The sequence below is a fragment of the Macaca mulatta genome, chromosome 5 (genome assembly GCF_049350105.2).
Source record: "Macaca mulatta isolate MMU2019108-1 chromosome 5, T2T-MMU8v2.0, whole genome shotgun sequence".
Taxonomy (NCBI): domain Eukaryota; kingdom Metazoa; phylum Chordata; class Mammalia; order Primates; family Cercopithecidae; genus Macaca; species Macaca mulatta.
Genome location: NC_133410.1, coordinates 25,622,320 through 25,639,007, shown reverse-complemented (window position 1 = coordinate 25,639,007; position 16,688 = coordinate 25,622,320). Strand labels below are relative to the sequence as shown.

The following is a 16,688-nucleotide window of genomic DNA, read 5'->3' as shown; positions in this document are numbered from 1 at the left end:
AACAACCTATTAGTTGCGTTATTCCTTCTCTCTTCAAAGCCTATTTTCTTTCAAGTTCCTTCCTTTTGCAATTCTATTATTTATAATGACAATGTGAGCAACAAAACATATTAAACACTTAATGGAATGAAAATAACATTTGGGGTATTACACAACATCCATTTTAAATACAAATAATGCATAATAACATGGCTGATCTGGTGCTAATCACTCCATTGTCTAGAAGATGAGTGAGCAAATTCTTTTTATTTATTTATTTATTTTGTTATTTTTGTAGAGACAGTCTTGCTCTGTCGCCCAGGCTGGAGTGCAGTGGCGCAATCTCAGTTCACTGCAACTTCTGCCTTGAACAAATCAAGGGTTCAAGCAATTCTCCTGCCTCAGCCTCCTAAGTAGCTGGGACTACAGACACACACCGCCACACCCAGCTAATTTCTTCTGTACTTTAGTAGAGACATTGTTTCACTGTGTTGCCCAGGCTGGCCTCCAACTCCTGAGCTCAGGCAACCCGCCCACCTCGGCCTCCCAAAGTGCTAGGATTACAGGCATGATCCACCACACCTGGCCAGCAAATTCAATTTTAAGATGCAGGTTGAATTCATAAATTACCTCAGAAAACAAAAATAGCCCTTTTCTAGAGAACACAAAATTCCACACTCTCTTTAACAAATTTCAACATATAAAGGGATACATTAAAATGCAGTCAACGTTTAAAAGAAGAGCTAATGGTGTGGGGTGGGGAAATCTAAAAATCATTTATATTTGGCTTTGAAATATTCTGTGTGATTTTATATTTCCAACTAAGTTGGGCCAACACTGCTCTAGCACTTTCTGGATATACCCAAACAGATAAAACGAAGGCAGTACAGAAGATGCTGGTGGCATGAAAATGTCCTCTTGATTAAATTTTAAAAGGCTTGTAACAAACCACCAGTTGTTTAAAAATATATTATTAAAGCTGATTGTAAAGTTGCCTTTAAAGAGTTATTTCTGTTAAATGTCAGTGCTAATGGATATAAACTAAGGCAAAGTTGGTATCACAGATTCTCTTACAAGTCCAAGATTACGTTATTTTAAAAGATCTATAAATACATTCTTTTAAAGTATGAATCTATAATATTATAGATCTGTCTAATAAATCTACATTGATTTTACAAATAGGCATATACATATAAAATATAGATCTTATTTTATCTTAAGAACCAGCCAAATACCTTTTTGAGTTTCTTGTGTAATCATCTCCTGACTCCTGCTTTATCCTTCTTTCTGTTCTTGCCCAACTTTCTATTTTGTCTATTTTCTAACTTTCTAATTTTCTATTTTTTCTATTTTTTCTTTCTATTCTTTCTATCCTTGCCCAACTTTATATTACTCCAAGGATTAACCTCCTGATGTTATATGTACAGATCCATAATCCTTTTTTGAAATCCTGAAGCCTGAAAAGCTTTGCAAACCAAGTCTTTTCAAAACTGAATTAGAGGCAAAATCTGTCCTGACTTGAACTCACGTGGTACAAAATTGGCAGAAGAATACTTAGGGCTGGGCGCAGTGGCTCACGCTTGTAATCCCAGCACTTCGGGAGGCCGAGGTGGGCGGATCATGAGGTCAGGAGGTCGAGACCATCCTGGCTAACATGGTGAAACCCCGTCTCTACTGAAAATACAAAAAATTAGCCAGGCATGGTGGTGGGTGCCTGTAGTCCCAGCTGCTCGGGGAGGCTGAGGCAGGAGAATGGCATGAACCCGGGAGGTGGAGCTTGCAGTGAGCCGAGATGGCGCCACTGCACTCCTGCCTGGGCAACAAAGCAAGACTCTGTCTCAAAAAAAAAGAAGAATATTTAGTCATTTATCATACATAGTGTAAAAATTCATGCATTTTGCTGCAGAAACGTTAGTGTATACAATTACAAGGTACTGCCAGATCCTGATAGGGATATTAAATAACAAAATATGCATGAATTACCTTTCTATAATTTAAAAAATAATATGAATTCCTTAATATCTGGTCCTTAGACTTTGCACAAGGGAATGTATGGACTGTATATACTTATTTGTAATACTATCATCTCTTCATGAGGGCAAAAAAGATTAAAATATGATTAAGAATGATTAATATCAACTAAATATTAATGCTACAATACAATAAATAGCAATGTCTTATGAAATGTAAAGTATATACAGATTTAAAATGCATGGCAAAATAACACACAAAGAAAGGGGTGAGTACATTGTTCTAAGTTCTAGCATTATATTACAGGAAAATAGTAAAAGTAATAATTTATGTAAAACTATAATCAGGAATAAGTGCTGTAACTCTAGTGTAGATACCTAAAGAAGAGTACAGCAAGTTAATGAAGAGGAAAATGTAATAAAGGATTTGAATAATCCAAAAGAATGCAGAAATGAGAGAAAACAATATGAAGTAGATCAAATAAGAAACAAATATTAATGTGAGTTATAAAACCATATAGATCAGTAAATTCATTAAATGTAAATAGACTAAATAATAAAATTAAAAGACTATTAAAAAAATACAAAGGCCAGGCGCAGTGGCAAACGCCTACAATCCCAGCACTTTGGGAGGCTGAGGCAGGAGGATTACCTGAGGTTAGGAGTTCCAGACTGCCTGGCCAACATGGTGAAACCCCGTCTCTACTAAAAAAAAAAAAAAAAAAAAAAAAAAAAAAAAAAAAGACTCTAGCTGTCAGTCTGGATTTTTAAGAAAACTATATGACGTCTTTACAAGATATACATTAAATACAGTCACAAAGAAGGTGAAAATAAAAGGATAGAAAAAGTCATACCATGCAACTGCTAACCAAAAGAAACCTGATGTAGCCATAGTAACACTATACAAAACAGACTTTAAGGCAAGAGCCTCACCAGAGATAAAGAAAGATACTTCATAACGATTCAGAGGTTAAACCAGCAGGAAAATATCATAAAATCAATCCACATATAACCACTAAAAATAGCCTTAAAATACATAAGCAAAAATCTGAAAGAATTAAAAAGAGAAACAGACTAATACACAATCATAGTGGGAGATTTTAACATATTTATTTTAGTAGCTGATGGAACAAACAAAAAAATTCAATAAGATTATAGAAGAGCTGAACAGCATAATTTCCAACTTGGCCTCAGTGACATATATAGGTAATCTAACCCAACAATGGCAATATAAACATTCTTTATGAGGTCACATGGAACATTCAGCAAAACTGACTATATTCTGGGCTATAAAGCAAGCCTTAGCAAATCAAGCAAATTAGCAAAGCAAGCTTCAGCCTAGAAATCAATAACAAAAATATTTTTTAAGGTATCTCAATTGCTTGGAAATTAAGCAATATACTTCAAAACAGCCCTTGAGTTAAATATTAGAAAAATTTTAGAAGATATTAGAAAACATTTTAAACAAAAGAATAATAAAAATATGACTCATTAGGACTGTGGAATGCCATCAAAGCAGTGCTCAGAAGAAAAATTATAACCTTGCATGCATGTTTTATAAAAGAGGAAAGACTTCATGTATGGCACAAGCTTCCAATTTAAGAAACTAGAAAAAAAACAGCAAATCAATCTCAAAAAAAAAAAACAGGAGGAAATTAATAATAAAGAACTGATCTGAAATTAAGAGAAAATTAGTAAACCCAAAAACTGGTTCATTGATGAGACTAATAAAATTAATAAACCTCTAGCAAAATTGTTCAAACACAGACACACACATACACACACACTAGTTACCATTATCAGAAATGGTAACAGATTTTTTTCAGATATTAAAAAGAAATAGAGGTTTATTATAAACAACTTTAGGCCAATAATTTATACAATTTAAATAAAAACAAATTCCTTGAAAAATGCAACCTATCAGAACAAACAATAGAAACATAGAAAATCCAAATACTTCTGTATCTATCAAAATGAAATCTGTATGAGCCGGGCATGGTGGCTCATGCCTGTAATCCCAGCACTATGGGAGGCCAAGGCAGTGGGTCATATGAGGCCAGGAGTTTGAGGCCAGCCTGGCCAACATGGCAAAAACCCATATCTACTAAAAATACAAAAATTAGCCAGGCGTGGTAGCATGCGCCTGTAATCCCAGCTACTCAGGAGGCTGAGGCAGGAGAATCACTTGAACCCAGGAGAGGGAGATTGCAGTGAACTGAGATCATGCCACTGCACTCCAGCTTGGGCAACAAAGTGAGATTCTCTCTCAAAAAAATTTTGAAAAATTAAAAATAAATAAATCTGTATTAAAAAATCTTGCTAATACAATACTGAAGTACAACAAAGTTGGAGAATTGACACCACCAACTTCAAGACTTACAAAGGTATGCAATCAAGCCAGTGTGGTATTGGTGAAAAAACAGACACACAGATCAATAGAACAGAATAGAGACCTAAAAATAGGTCCACATAAACATCACCAACTCATTTTTGACAAAGGAATAAAGGCAATTCAAGGATGAAAGACAGTCTTTTCAGGACATCCACATGCAAAGGAGAAGGGAGGAAGAGAAAGAGATGGTGGGTGGTGGGAGTGGGGGACAAGAAATGGAATCTAGAAACAGACTTAGACCTTTCACAAAAATTAACTCCAAATGAAGCATAGACCTAAATGTAACACATAGAAATATAAGATGTCTAGAAGATAACATAGGAAAAAATCTAGATGACCTTAGGGTTTAGCTATTAATTTCTAGACACAATACCAAATGCACAATCCATAAAAGAAAACAATTGATCAACTGGACTTTACTAACATTTAAAATTTCTGCTCTTAAAAAGATATTGAAGAAAATAAAAAGACTAGCCACAGATTGGAAGAAAATATTTGCAAACAATTATACCCAAACATACAAAAAATTCTTAAAACTCAATAAGAAAACAACCCAATTAAAAAATGGGCAAAAGATCTGAATAGACACCTAACCAAAGAAGACACACAGACGGCAAATAAACATAAAAGGATACTTAACATCATATGTCATTAGGGAATTGCAAATTAAAATAATAAGATATCACAACAAACATTAAGATGGCTAAAATCCAAAACAGTGATAGCACCAAGTGCTGGGGAGGATGTGGAGCAACCAGCACTCTCATTTCTTGCTGATGGGAATGTAAAATGGCACAGCCTCATTGGAAGACAGGTTGTCAGTTTCTGATGGTTAACCACTCTCTTACCACACAATCTATCAATTTCACTCTTTGGTATTTACCTAACATAGCTGAAAATTTATATCCATACAAAAACCTACATATGAAGGTTTATACCAGGTTTTCTTTGTTGTTGTTGTTCTGTTTTGTTTTGTTTGAGACAGAGTCTCGTTCTTTTGCCAGGCTGGAGTGCAGTTGTAGCAGGATTTTTTAGGGAATCAGAGAGCCCGAGGGGTTGAGGAGGATATTTATTATTTAGGTGCACCAGCCCAGTCGGATTAACATCCAAAGGACTGAGCCCTGAACAAAGAGTTAAGTTACCTTTTAAGCATTTCATGGGGTGGGAGAATATCTGTGCAGGTGGAAGCATATAACAAAAGCAAGAAACAAAGACAGTTATTCAATTAATTGAGACATGCACTACATCGTTTCTTACTTTTCAAGGAAAAACATATTTTACGGCTTGAGTTTATCTGTCTAGTGACCTTGCAGCTGCACAGCTAGAGAAACAGGGTCTTTACAATGCCCAAGAAAGGGAGAGATAAGGCTCACTAGTCACAGAAAAACGGGCAGTTAATTTTTAAAGGACTCCAGCTCTTTGTCTTTCTCGGGTGGAATTGGGTTTTCTTACATATAACTGAGTTTCTGCTTACACATTCTTTAATTTCTTTTAATTCCTGTTCCACAGTGGCGCGATCTCAGCTCACTATAGCAGTTTTATTCATAAGTGCTAAAATTTGTATGCAACCAAGATGTCTATCAATAAGTGAATGCATAAACAAACTGTGGTACATCCATACAATAAAATATTACTAAACAGAAAAAAAAATCAGCTATCAAGCCACAAAAAGACAGAGAGGAACACTAAATGAACATTGCTAAGTGAAAGATGCCAGTAAAATAACTACATACCATAGAATTCCAACTATATGATATTCTTAAAAGCAAAACTATAGAGACAGTAAAAAGTGGTTGCCAGAGTCTCAGGGGGAAGGAAGTAATGACCAGGTAAGCCACAGGGGATTTTTAGAACAGTGAAACTATTCTGTATGATACTGGAATTGTGAATACATAAATACAGGACATCATGTATTTGTCAAAACCCATAGTAACCATGTACAGTGTGAACACCTGGAATTCCAGCTACTTAGGAGACTGAGTCGGAAGGATCCCTTGAGCTCAGGAGCTTGAGACCAGCCAAGTGAGACAAACATAGCAAGACACCATCTCACAAAAAAAAAAAAAAAAAAAAACAGACCTGCAAGACAAAGAGTGAACCGTGAACCTTAATATAAACCATGAACTTTAGTTAATAATAATGTATCAATATTAGTTCAACTGAAACAAATGTATCACACTAATGCAATATTTGTTAATAATAGATGAGAACTGTGCAAAGGAGAGGGATAAATGGAAACTGTACTTTCTGCTCAATTTTTCTGTAAATGTAAAGTCTATTAATTTAAAAATATTCTCAAATAGAAAACTCCAGACATAGGCTTCGTTGAAGAATTCTTCCAAACATTTAAAAAATAACAAATCTCATAACACTCTTATGGCAAGTAGAAATTTTAAAAGGGAGGCAACATTTCCCTACTCATTTTATGAGGCCAGCATAACCTTGACATAAAACTTGACAAAGATGGTTACAAGAAAGGAAAATTACATACCAATCGTTTTCATGACAGTATATCATTCTTTATACACTATTTCTTGGAGTTCTGTTAGCTCCACTGTAGAAAGCTACTACAAAAGAGTGTCACCCCCAGCCTAATAATAAGAAAAACAGTACAATATTCAAAAATCATACATTTTGAACCCATCAGGAAACTGAAGCTATAAGACAACCAAGTGAATTAAATTCCAAGGAGTAACAAGCTCCTTCAAGGACAAATGGGATTCCAAACTACTTCACCTTTGGTAGAGCACAGAAAGAAAAGGAAGCTACTATACAAGAGAGTAAGAAGAAATGAACTAAAATGTTAACTATTATAGACAAGATGTGGGCTAGTGTGTCAGTTTGGAATAACTGGGAACCCAAAATGCAAGGGGAATTCACACATATTTGCATACTCTTTTCCATGGGTCTATGCCAGATGCCCACACAAAAGATTGAGAGCAGAAAGCTACAAAGAGCACTCTTCTGTGGCACAGCTGTGCAAAAAGAGATAGGCTGCCACTGCAGGACAAGCATAAAACTGTGCTACCTTGGCCAAACTCTCCTCTCATCTGAAGCAAAGGACAAAAAACACGGGAGAATGTTCAGAAACCCTCCCATTCTGAAGACAAGGCAGTAATTCATTGCTTTTGGGGGTGGGATAGATACAAAAACCCTCAACCTCATAGGAAAATAAGAAAACTCTTGGGCCTAGGATCCTACAACAATACAAAGCAGAGGTAAACTAGCACTAGGGCAGAGCAGGTATGGGTCTTTCACTCAATACTTACCACAGATACAAGGCAGAACTGGGCTGTCAAAGGGATAAGGGAATGGAGCATGCCAAAGCTGGGAAAGCTCCATACCCAAGGATAAAGCACATGGACTGAGTCAGAAGAACAGATGACTCCTGCACCTGCTGTGAGCCCAGGACTGAATAACAAACAACAGACTTCTGCTGGGGACAAGAGCACAGAGAGAGATCTCCCCCTGAGGAACAGGCAAGGAGAGACTGAAGAAAGTCAAGGGTGTAGTAGAAACAATGAGAAAAACTCTGTAGTACCCTAAGATCTATGCCAAGCACAAAGTAACAGCAGTCTGCTACTGGGTTTTCTTGTTGTTGCTGTTGTTGTTGTTTGTTTTTTTGAGATGGAGTCTCGCTCTGTCCCCTAGGCTGGAGGGCAGTGGAACGATCTCAGCTCACTGCAACCTCCACCTCTCGGGTTCAAGCAATTCTTCTGCCTCAGCTTCCCAAGTAGCTGGGATTACAGGCATGCACCACCACCCCTGGCTAATTTTTGTATTTCTAGTAGAGACAGGGTTTCATCATGTTGGCCAGGTTGGTCTCAAACTCCTGACCTTAAGTGATTTGCCCACCTCAGCCTCCTAACTACCACTAGTTTTAAAGGAATCTGAAGCCTGTGATATAGTGAAGGTAATGACAAGAATAACAAAACCCAAACCCAGCTTGAGCCTTGTCTATATTGACTGAAGCCCCTACACTCAGTAAGGATATAGAATACTGAAACAAAATTGTCTACTAGACCTAATTGAAAATTACGGAACAGAAACAGCAGAATAAGCATGCTTTTCAAGTACATACGAAACAAATAAGGTAAAACATATCCTGGATCCTAAAAGTAAGTAAGTTTAAAAGAGCTAAAATCATACATACTTTATTCTTGACCATAAGAGAATTAAACTAGAAATCAATCAAAGAAAGATACTGGTAAAGAACGCATTTATAAAAAACCCATGGGTTATTAGAACCCATAAAATCACAAGAGAATTTTTTAAAATTTTTAATTGGGTGAAAATGGCAATAAACTATATCCTAATTTATAGACACAAATAAACCAGTACACAGAAAGAAATTTACAGCATTAATTAGAAGAGAATAAAGATCTCAAATCAAAAATCTAAATTTCATCTAAATAGCTTAAAACATGCAAATTAAATCAAAAGCAAGCAGACAAAAATAATAAAGGAAAAAAATCAGAGCAACTGAAAACAGAAAAACCAAGAGCTTCTTCTTTGAAAGTATTAATTGATAAATCTCTAGCCAGATTAATTAGGGAAAAAAGAACACATGGCCAGGCACCCTGTGGCTCACGCCTGTAATCTCAGCACTTTGGGAGGCCGAGGCGGGCAGATCAAGGAGGTCAGGAGATCGAGACCATCCTGGCTAACATGGTGAAACCCCGACTCTATTAAAAATACAAAAAATTAGCTGGGCATGGTGGCAGGTGCCTGTAGTCCCACCTACTCAGGAGGCTCAGGCAGGAGAATGGTGTGAACCCAGGAGGTGGAGCTTGCAGTGAGCCAATCTCACACTACTGCACTCCACCCTGGGCGACAGAGCGAGATTCCATCTCAAAAAAAAAAAAAAAAAGAACACACATTACAATATAAGGAATGAAAGAGGGGTTATCACTACAAATCCTACAGACACTAAAAGGACTATAAGGGGATCACATAGACAATTTTATACCAGTAAATTTGTTAAAATAGATTAAGTGCAGCAACTTCTTGAAACATAAAAACTACAAAAGCTTACAGAAGAAGAAATAGATAACCTGAATGGCCTGCATATATTTTTAATTGAATTTTTTTAATTAAAAATGTGTCCATAAAGAAAACTCTAGGCACCAGTGACTTTGCTGGGAACTCTACCACATATTTAAAGAGAAAATAATATTAATTCTACATAAATTCTTCCAGAAAATAAGGAACACTTCCCAACTCATTTTATAAGATCATCATTACCTGATATCGAAAGCAGACAAGCAGACAAAGTGTTACAAGAAAAAAAAAAAAAAAAAACTACAAAGAAATATCTTTTTTTTTTTTTTTTTTTTTTTTTTGAGACAAGGTCTGGCTCTATCACCCAGGCTGGAGTGCAGTGGTGCAATCTGCTCACTGCAACCTCTGCCACCCAGGTTCAGGCCATCCTCCCAACTCAACCTCTCAAGTAGCTGGGACTACAGGTGTGCATTGCCACACTGGCTAATTTTTGTATTTTTTTTAGAGATAGGGTTTTGCCATGTTGCCCAGGCTGGTCTCAAACTCATGAGCTCAAGCATCTGCCCACCTTGGCCTCCCAAAGTGCTGGGATTACAGGCATGAGCCACCGTGCCCAGCCACAAACCAGTATCTTTCATAAATACAGTTAAAAAATTTCAGCAAAATGTTAGCAAATTGAGTCAAGAAATATATAAAAAGGATAATCCATCATAACCAAGTGGAATTTATCTCAGGAATGCAAAATTGGTGCAACATTCAAAACCAATCAGTATTACTCATCCTATCAACATGAGCAGGAAAAATAATATGGACATATCGACAGATATAAAAAAAGTATTTAACAAAGTTCAACATCCATTCATGATAAAACCCTCAGAAAACTAGGGATAGAATAGAGCTTCCTCAACCTGAAAAATAAAAAGCATCTGCAAAACATTGCACTGGAGGCATTATCCAGTACAATAAGTCAAGAAAAAGAAATAAAAGGCACACAGATTGGAAAGGAAAAAGTAAAACTGTCTTTAGTTCATTATGATACATGTACCTGGAAAATCTTAAGTAATCTAAGAAAACGTACTATAACCAATACATAAGTTTAGCAAGTTCTCAGGATACATAGTAAATAGATCAATATCAATTGCATTTCTGTATGTTAATAATAAACAATTAAAACTTGTCGCCATTTATAATAGCAGCAAAAATCATGAAATACTTAAGGGAAAAATCTTAACAAAGAGTGTACAATATTTCTGTGCTGAAACTACAAAACACTGCCAAGAGAAAATAAAAACAATATTAATAAATGAAAAGACAAACCATGTCCATGGGCCAGGAAATTTAATATTGCTAAAATCTAGATTCTCCCCAAATTGATCTACAGATTCAACATAATCCCAATCCAATTTTCAACAATTTTTGTAGTAATTTGTAAGCAGATTCTAAAATTTATATAGCAAAGCAAAGGACCTAGAATAGCCAAAATAATTTTGGGAAAAAAAGGAACAAATTTGGAGGACTTTGATCTCAAAGCTTACTATAAAGTTACAAAAAGCAAGATAGTGTGGTATTGTATGATGAACAAATAGATCAATGGAACAAAATAGAGAGCCAGAAATTGTGTGTGTGTCTGTGTGTGTGTGTGTGTGTGTGTGTGTGTGTGTAATTGATTTTCGACAAAGGTGCCAAGGAAATTAGCAGACCTGTCCCTTTTGGATAACAACCACGTAACTCTTCAGTCTTCATTCCTCCTCTGTACCCCACAAGCACTGCTCTAATCCCTCCAAATTGATCGCCACCCCTTTAGCCTCTGGGTGCAGGACAAGGGCTACAGGCAATGTTCTCCTCTACCTCCGGTCCTGTTCCTGCCCTGCTCCTTCACAACTTTAAACAATAATCTTCCCAGAAAGATCTCCCTGATAGCCTTGATCCCTCCCTCCCAAGCAATTCATTAATTGGTCCTCTAGTTTCAGTTGATTTGCCCTAATTGATTGAGGTACTACTCCTCACTGTGCAATTCTGACTCCAGCACTTTCTACCTGTGTATGCTTAGGATAGGTTTTTCAACAAATCAGTAATGGAAATACTGGATATCCACATGCAAAAAAAAAAAAAAAAAAAGGCTTACCTTGCACCATATACAATAACTAACTCAAAATGAATCACAGACCTAAATGTAGAAGCTAAAACTATAAAACTTCTAGAACAAACAAACATAGTAGAAACTTTTTTAAGACCTTGAGTTAGGCAAACACTTAGGTAGGGAACAAAAAACACAAATCATAAAACAATTGATAAAAATTTATGTCACCAAAATTAAGCGTTTTTCCCTTTCAAAGACCCAGTTAAGAAAATGAAAAGATAATCCACAGACTGGGCAGGGCGCGGTGGCTCATGTCTGTAATCCCAGCACTTTGGGAGCCAGAGTCAGGCAGATCACTTAAGATCAGGAGTTCGAGACCAGCCTGGCCAATATGGTGAAACCCCGTCTCTACTGAAAATACAAAAAATTAGCTGGGCGTGGTGGTGGATGCCTGTAACCCCAGCTATTCAGGAGGCAGAGGTTGCAGTGAGCCAAGAAATACCACTCCAGCCTGGGTGCAGAGGGAGACTCCATCTCCAAAAAAAGAAAATAATAACGACAGACTGGGAGGAAATATTTGCAAGACGCATATCTAATAAAGACTTACATCATAAAGAAAGAATCCTTACAACTCAACAATAAGAAGACAAACAATATGATTTTTTTTAATGGGAAGAAGATTTGAACAGAGTACCTCACCAAAAAATACATAAGCACATGAGAAAATGCTTAACATAATTAGTCATTAGGGAAATGCAATAAAAGCTACAATAAGATACTATTACACTTCTACTAGAGAAGTATAATTAATTAATAAAAATAAATAAAAGACTGGCAACATCAAGTGCTATCAAGGATGCAAAACAACTGGAACTCTCAGAACTGCTAGTGGGAATGGAAAATGATACAGCCACTTTGGAAAAGTGTGACCGTTTCTCATAGAATTAAACATTACACTTACCATACAACTCAGCAATTCCAACCCTAGGTATTTATCCAAGAAAAAAAGAAACAAATATCCAAGCAAAATCGTATACTAGAATGTATATAGCAGCTTCACTTATAATCTCTAAAAACAGAACGCAGTCCAAATGCCCTTCACACAATAATGGATAAACAAACCATTGTACATTCACTGAAATATTACTCAGCAATAAAAAGGAACAGAACTACTGAAATACCAACAAAATGGATGAATCTCAAAAGCATTGTGTTAAATGCCAGAAAGCAGGCACAAAATGTACAAACTGTATGATTTCATTCATGTGAGTCACAAAAAAGGTAAAGATCTCGATCAATCTGTGCATCCTCAGTGCCTAGCATGTTATAAAATATCCAAAAAAATGCTAGGTGGTGGACGGATAGACGAGGAATCATTGCAGGGAGGGTAAAGTGCAAGAAAGTGATATATTGACCACAAGGCAGAAAGGTACCTGGGGACCCAAGACCCCCCACAGGACGGAAAAAAGTGAGGGAAGGCGTGGTCCAAGCTACCTTCAGTGAGTCCAGCAGCTTAAAAAAAATAGACCCTGTAAATGACTGCAAGAATAGATAAATGAGTTGGTAAACCAAGCGCTTCTCTGGTCTGAAAAAAGGTGTGATGCGCCCCACCCTCCTTTATAAATCTATTAACTATGCCTGGGGCTGAGGCAGCAGAGCTTGCACCAGACAGGGAGGTGGGGGTTTTTTTGTTTGTTTTGTTTTGTTTTTGTTTTTTTTTTTTGTCTGTTTGTTTTTTGAGCACCAGAGCGGAGCTGGAGAGGTCAGAGGCGAGCTCTGGCTTGGGTGAGGAGGGTGAAGAAGAGACACCGCTGCGGCCCCGCCCGTCTCCATCCCTTCCCACTCGGCCTCACTTACCCAGGCCTGCCGTTCCAGCTGAGAGTACAAATTGGAGCCCTTGAGCTTTTGGACTATCTGGGCAATAATGAGAGAGAGGTCCGACTCCTCCTGCAACATTTCCCCTGCCCTAGCCCGCCAAGCCGCGGGGACAGGCCGCCGGCGCGGAGCGAACGGGCTACCGGGTCCCACTCAGGGCCAGTGACACTTCTCCGGGACCTTATTACACTGGGACTCCTCCAGCGGGCGTTACCAGGCAACTGACGAGCCGTGTGTCCGTCCCTCTCTGGTCCCCTCAGCGCCTGAAGGCCCCAGCATCTGCGTTCCGCCTGCGGAAAAAGACCGGGGCGGGGAGGACGCTTTTCACACCATTGTTCCTGCCTTGTCTATTTTGTCTATGTTGAAAGGCAGGAAAGCTCATTCCTTCGGAGCCACAGCGCCTCTGATGCACAAGGGGGACACGGAGAATTGTGCATTTTACTATATAAAGGATCATTTTCTTCCACCTCTCAATTTCTGCACAAACAGGACTGTGGCACGCAATGATACTGCGAATTACAACCAAGAATTGTTAGGCTCTGACACGAGCTGCGTGAACGTGTTACAGTTTCCGCCTCTGTAAAATAACACCCAGTTTGCAGGATGTTGTGATTTGCTGAGGTAAAAATCCTGAAGGTGCCTAGCACTGTACATAGCACTCCATTTTACTTCATTTTCTCTCGTTTCTATTCTCTAGAGTCTTACACCAGGAATAAGTAGACAATCTAGTCTCATCTAACAGCTACAAATTAACCAACAGGCATTCTTGGTAGGTTTTCTGCAAAGCATTAGGAATTCAAGGATGAATAAGACATTGTCTCAGTCTTACCATCTAGATTCATCCTCTTCCATATATTCATTTATTCAAGCATTTTTCATAATTCATTCAGCTTTCAACTTATAGAACGTTTACATAAAAGGGACTGTGTGGGCACAAAGGTTTAATAAAATATGGTTCTTGCCTTCAAGGAAATGCACAAAAGATTTTTAGCAGAACTAAAAGTAACTGATTTAAATTATTGAATGACATCCCCAAAGGCCAACTGCACCTCCCCTCCCCCCAAAAAAGCCCTAGTGAATAATACACACATTAGAATAACCTCACAAAAATAATCAAAATTAAGTTCAAATGTGTATATGCATATTGTAAGCAAAGCAAAAGTAGGATTTTAAGAAAACAGACTGAGATTGCTGCAAAAGCTACTCTAGACTAACTAGAAACAAAAGAGATCTCGTTCAATCAAATGCAGGTTCTAATTCAATAGGTCTCTGGTGAGAACCGGTAAACTGCATTTCTGACAAGTCCCATCAGATTGTGATACCGATGGTCCAAAGACTGCATTCTGAATAGCAAAGGACTAAAGCAGGAAATAATACGAATTAAAAGCGACTGGACCCGAGCCTCTATGCGCAACACTCTGACATTTATAACACCACCATCCAGAATACTGGGATGATAAGTACAAATTCTAAATAACTCGCTTGGTAAAGTTGGTTTATCAAACCAAGTTTAGAAAATGGCAGGCAGGAAAGAAACAAAGCACTTAAAGGCAATTAATAACAGACTCTCTAAAATGCAGTTTCTCTATAAAGCATTCTCTCACAACTCAGAATTTCTCAAAGCTGCAGATAAGTAGATATTGTCAACTCTTTATAGTCCTTCCGTCTCAACACTCCACCCATCCATGAATTCCCACCGCAAATCTCACTTTGAACAGAGAGAGAGAGAGACAGAGAGAGGAGAGAGAGCGCTACCATAACAGTTCCTTTGAGATTGAAAGAAGTGGAGTGATTAGTTGCCAAAGAGATAAAGATGCTTCAACTGAAAAGATTAGTAGAGCATTGAAGGGAAAGATGAAGCTGAAGAGCAGAAGAAAAGGCATAAATAGTGCCTAGAGTCATAAAACATTCTGGCTTCCTTCCTAGTATGTACCCTGGGATTGCATGAGTCTCTTTCCCTGTCAGAGTTTCATTGTCTTCTCTGTATCAAGAGTATAAAATACCCAACTAAGGAGATAGTATGAGGAACAAATGTTACAAGTATTAGACTCTTAATATATATTAATAAATTAAATATTGAAACAGTGATAATTAAATAAAACTAATGCCCAGTACTATTGACAAGGGAATGGAAAGTAATTAAATAAACATAGCAACATATGTGAAAGTGCCTAGAACAATTCCTTGCACAGATGGAGACTTAAATAATTTTGTTAAAGAAAAGAACAATTACAAGCGTAAAACAACAATTACAAAGTTTGGATTTTATTTTGAAAGCATGTCCAAGCAAAAAAAAAAAAACCCTTAATCCTAATATTTTTAAATTGTTTTTTACATATAGAAGCAGATGTGTCAGAGTATAATTTAATTACAGAATGCCCTCTGTTCTCTATTTCCAATTCGATTTAGCAAAACTTTTCAGAACACCTGCTCTAGGCAAGAAATGGCAAGGAATACAAAGATGATTAAGAAATGGTTCTTTCTCGCAAGGAATTTCAGTCCCAAAGGAATGATGTGACTGCTATACAGAGTTATAGTGGTAGATAGACTACTTCAATCTCCTGCCTGTGTGTCTGGAAATTTTATTACTTTAAAGTCATTGTCTCACAAGAAACTGAAGGTACAGATTACCATCTCCATCCCACAAGGCAGAACTTGGCCTTGAAAATCTGGTGGCACATATACACCGTGAAATACTATGCAGCCATAAAAAAGAATGAGTTCATGGCCTTTGCAGGGACATGGATGAAGCTGGAAACTATCATATCATTCTCAGCAAACTAACACAGGAACAGAAAACCAAACACCGCATGTTCTCACTCATAAGTGGGAGTCGAACCATGAGAACACATGGACACAGGGAAGGGAATATCACACACCAGGGCCTGTTGGGGGTGCGGGGGCAAGGGGAGGGAGAGGATTAGGACAAATACCTAATGCATGCAGGGCTTAAAACCTAGATGACAGGTTGATGGGTGCAGCAAACCACCATGGTACATGTATACCTATGTAACAAACCTACCATGTTCTGCACATGTATCCCAGAGCTTGAAGTATAATAAATAAATTTTTTAAAAAAGAGAATCCATCCTGGCTAACACGGTGAAACCCCGTCTCTACTAAAAAATACAAAAAAACTAGCCGGGCGAGGTGGCGGGCGCCTGTAGTCCCAGCTACTCGGGAGGCTGAGGCAGGAGAATGGCGTCAACCCGGGAGGCGGAGCTTGCAGTGAGCTGAGATCTGGCCACTGCACTCCAGCCTGGGTGACAGAGCGAGACTCCGTCTCAAAAAGAAAAAAATAAAACTAAAAAAAAGTTAAAAAAAATAATAATAAATAAAATCCTTACTGTACCCAAGGTGGGCAGAGAATGGGAAAACCCTCTATTTTTGA

The 16,688-nt window shown here is 37.7% G+C and overlaps 1 protein-coding gene across 3 annotated transcripts in view; it reads right to left on the bottom strand.

The window, feature by feature from the left end:
• TBC1D19 (TBC1 domain family member 19) overlaps positions 1 to 13,520 on the bottom strand; it is a 157,238-nt gene extending 143,718 nt beyond the window's left edge. The window contains exon 1 of one of the 3 annotated variants that reach the window (XR_001444697.3): positions 13,280 to 13,520. Coding sequence is in view for 1 of the 3 variants with exons in the window: in NM_001260783.1 (NP_001247712.1) it covers positions 13,280 to 13,378 (99 nt within the window). In the remaining 2 variants the exon portion in view is untranslated. 3 annotated transcript variants of the gene reach the window in all.
• Between the last annotated feature and the right edge of the window lie 3,168 nt (positions 13,521 to 16,688).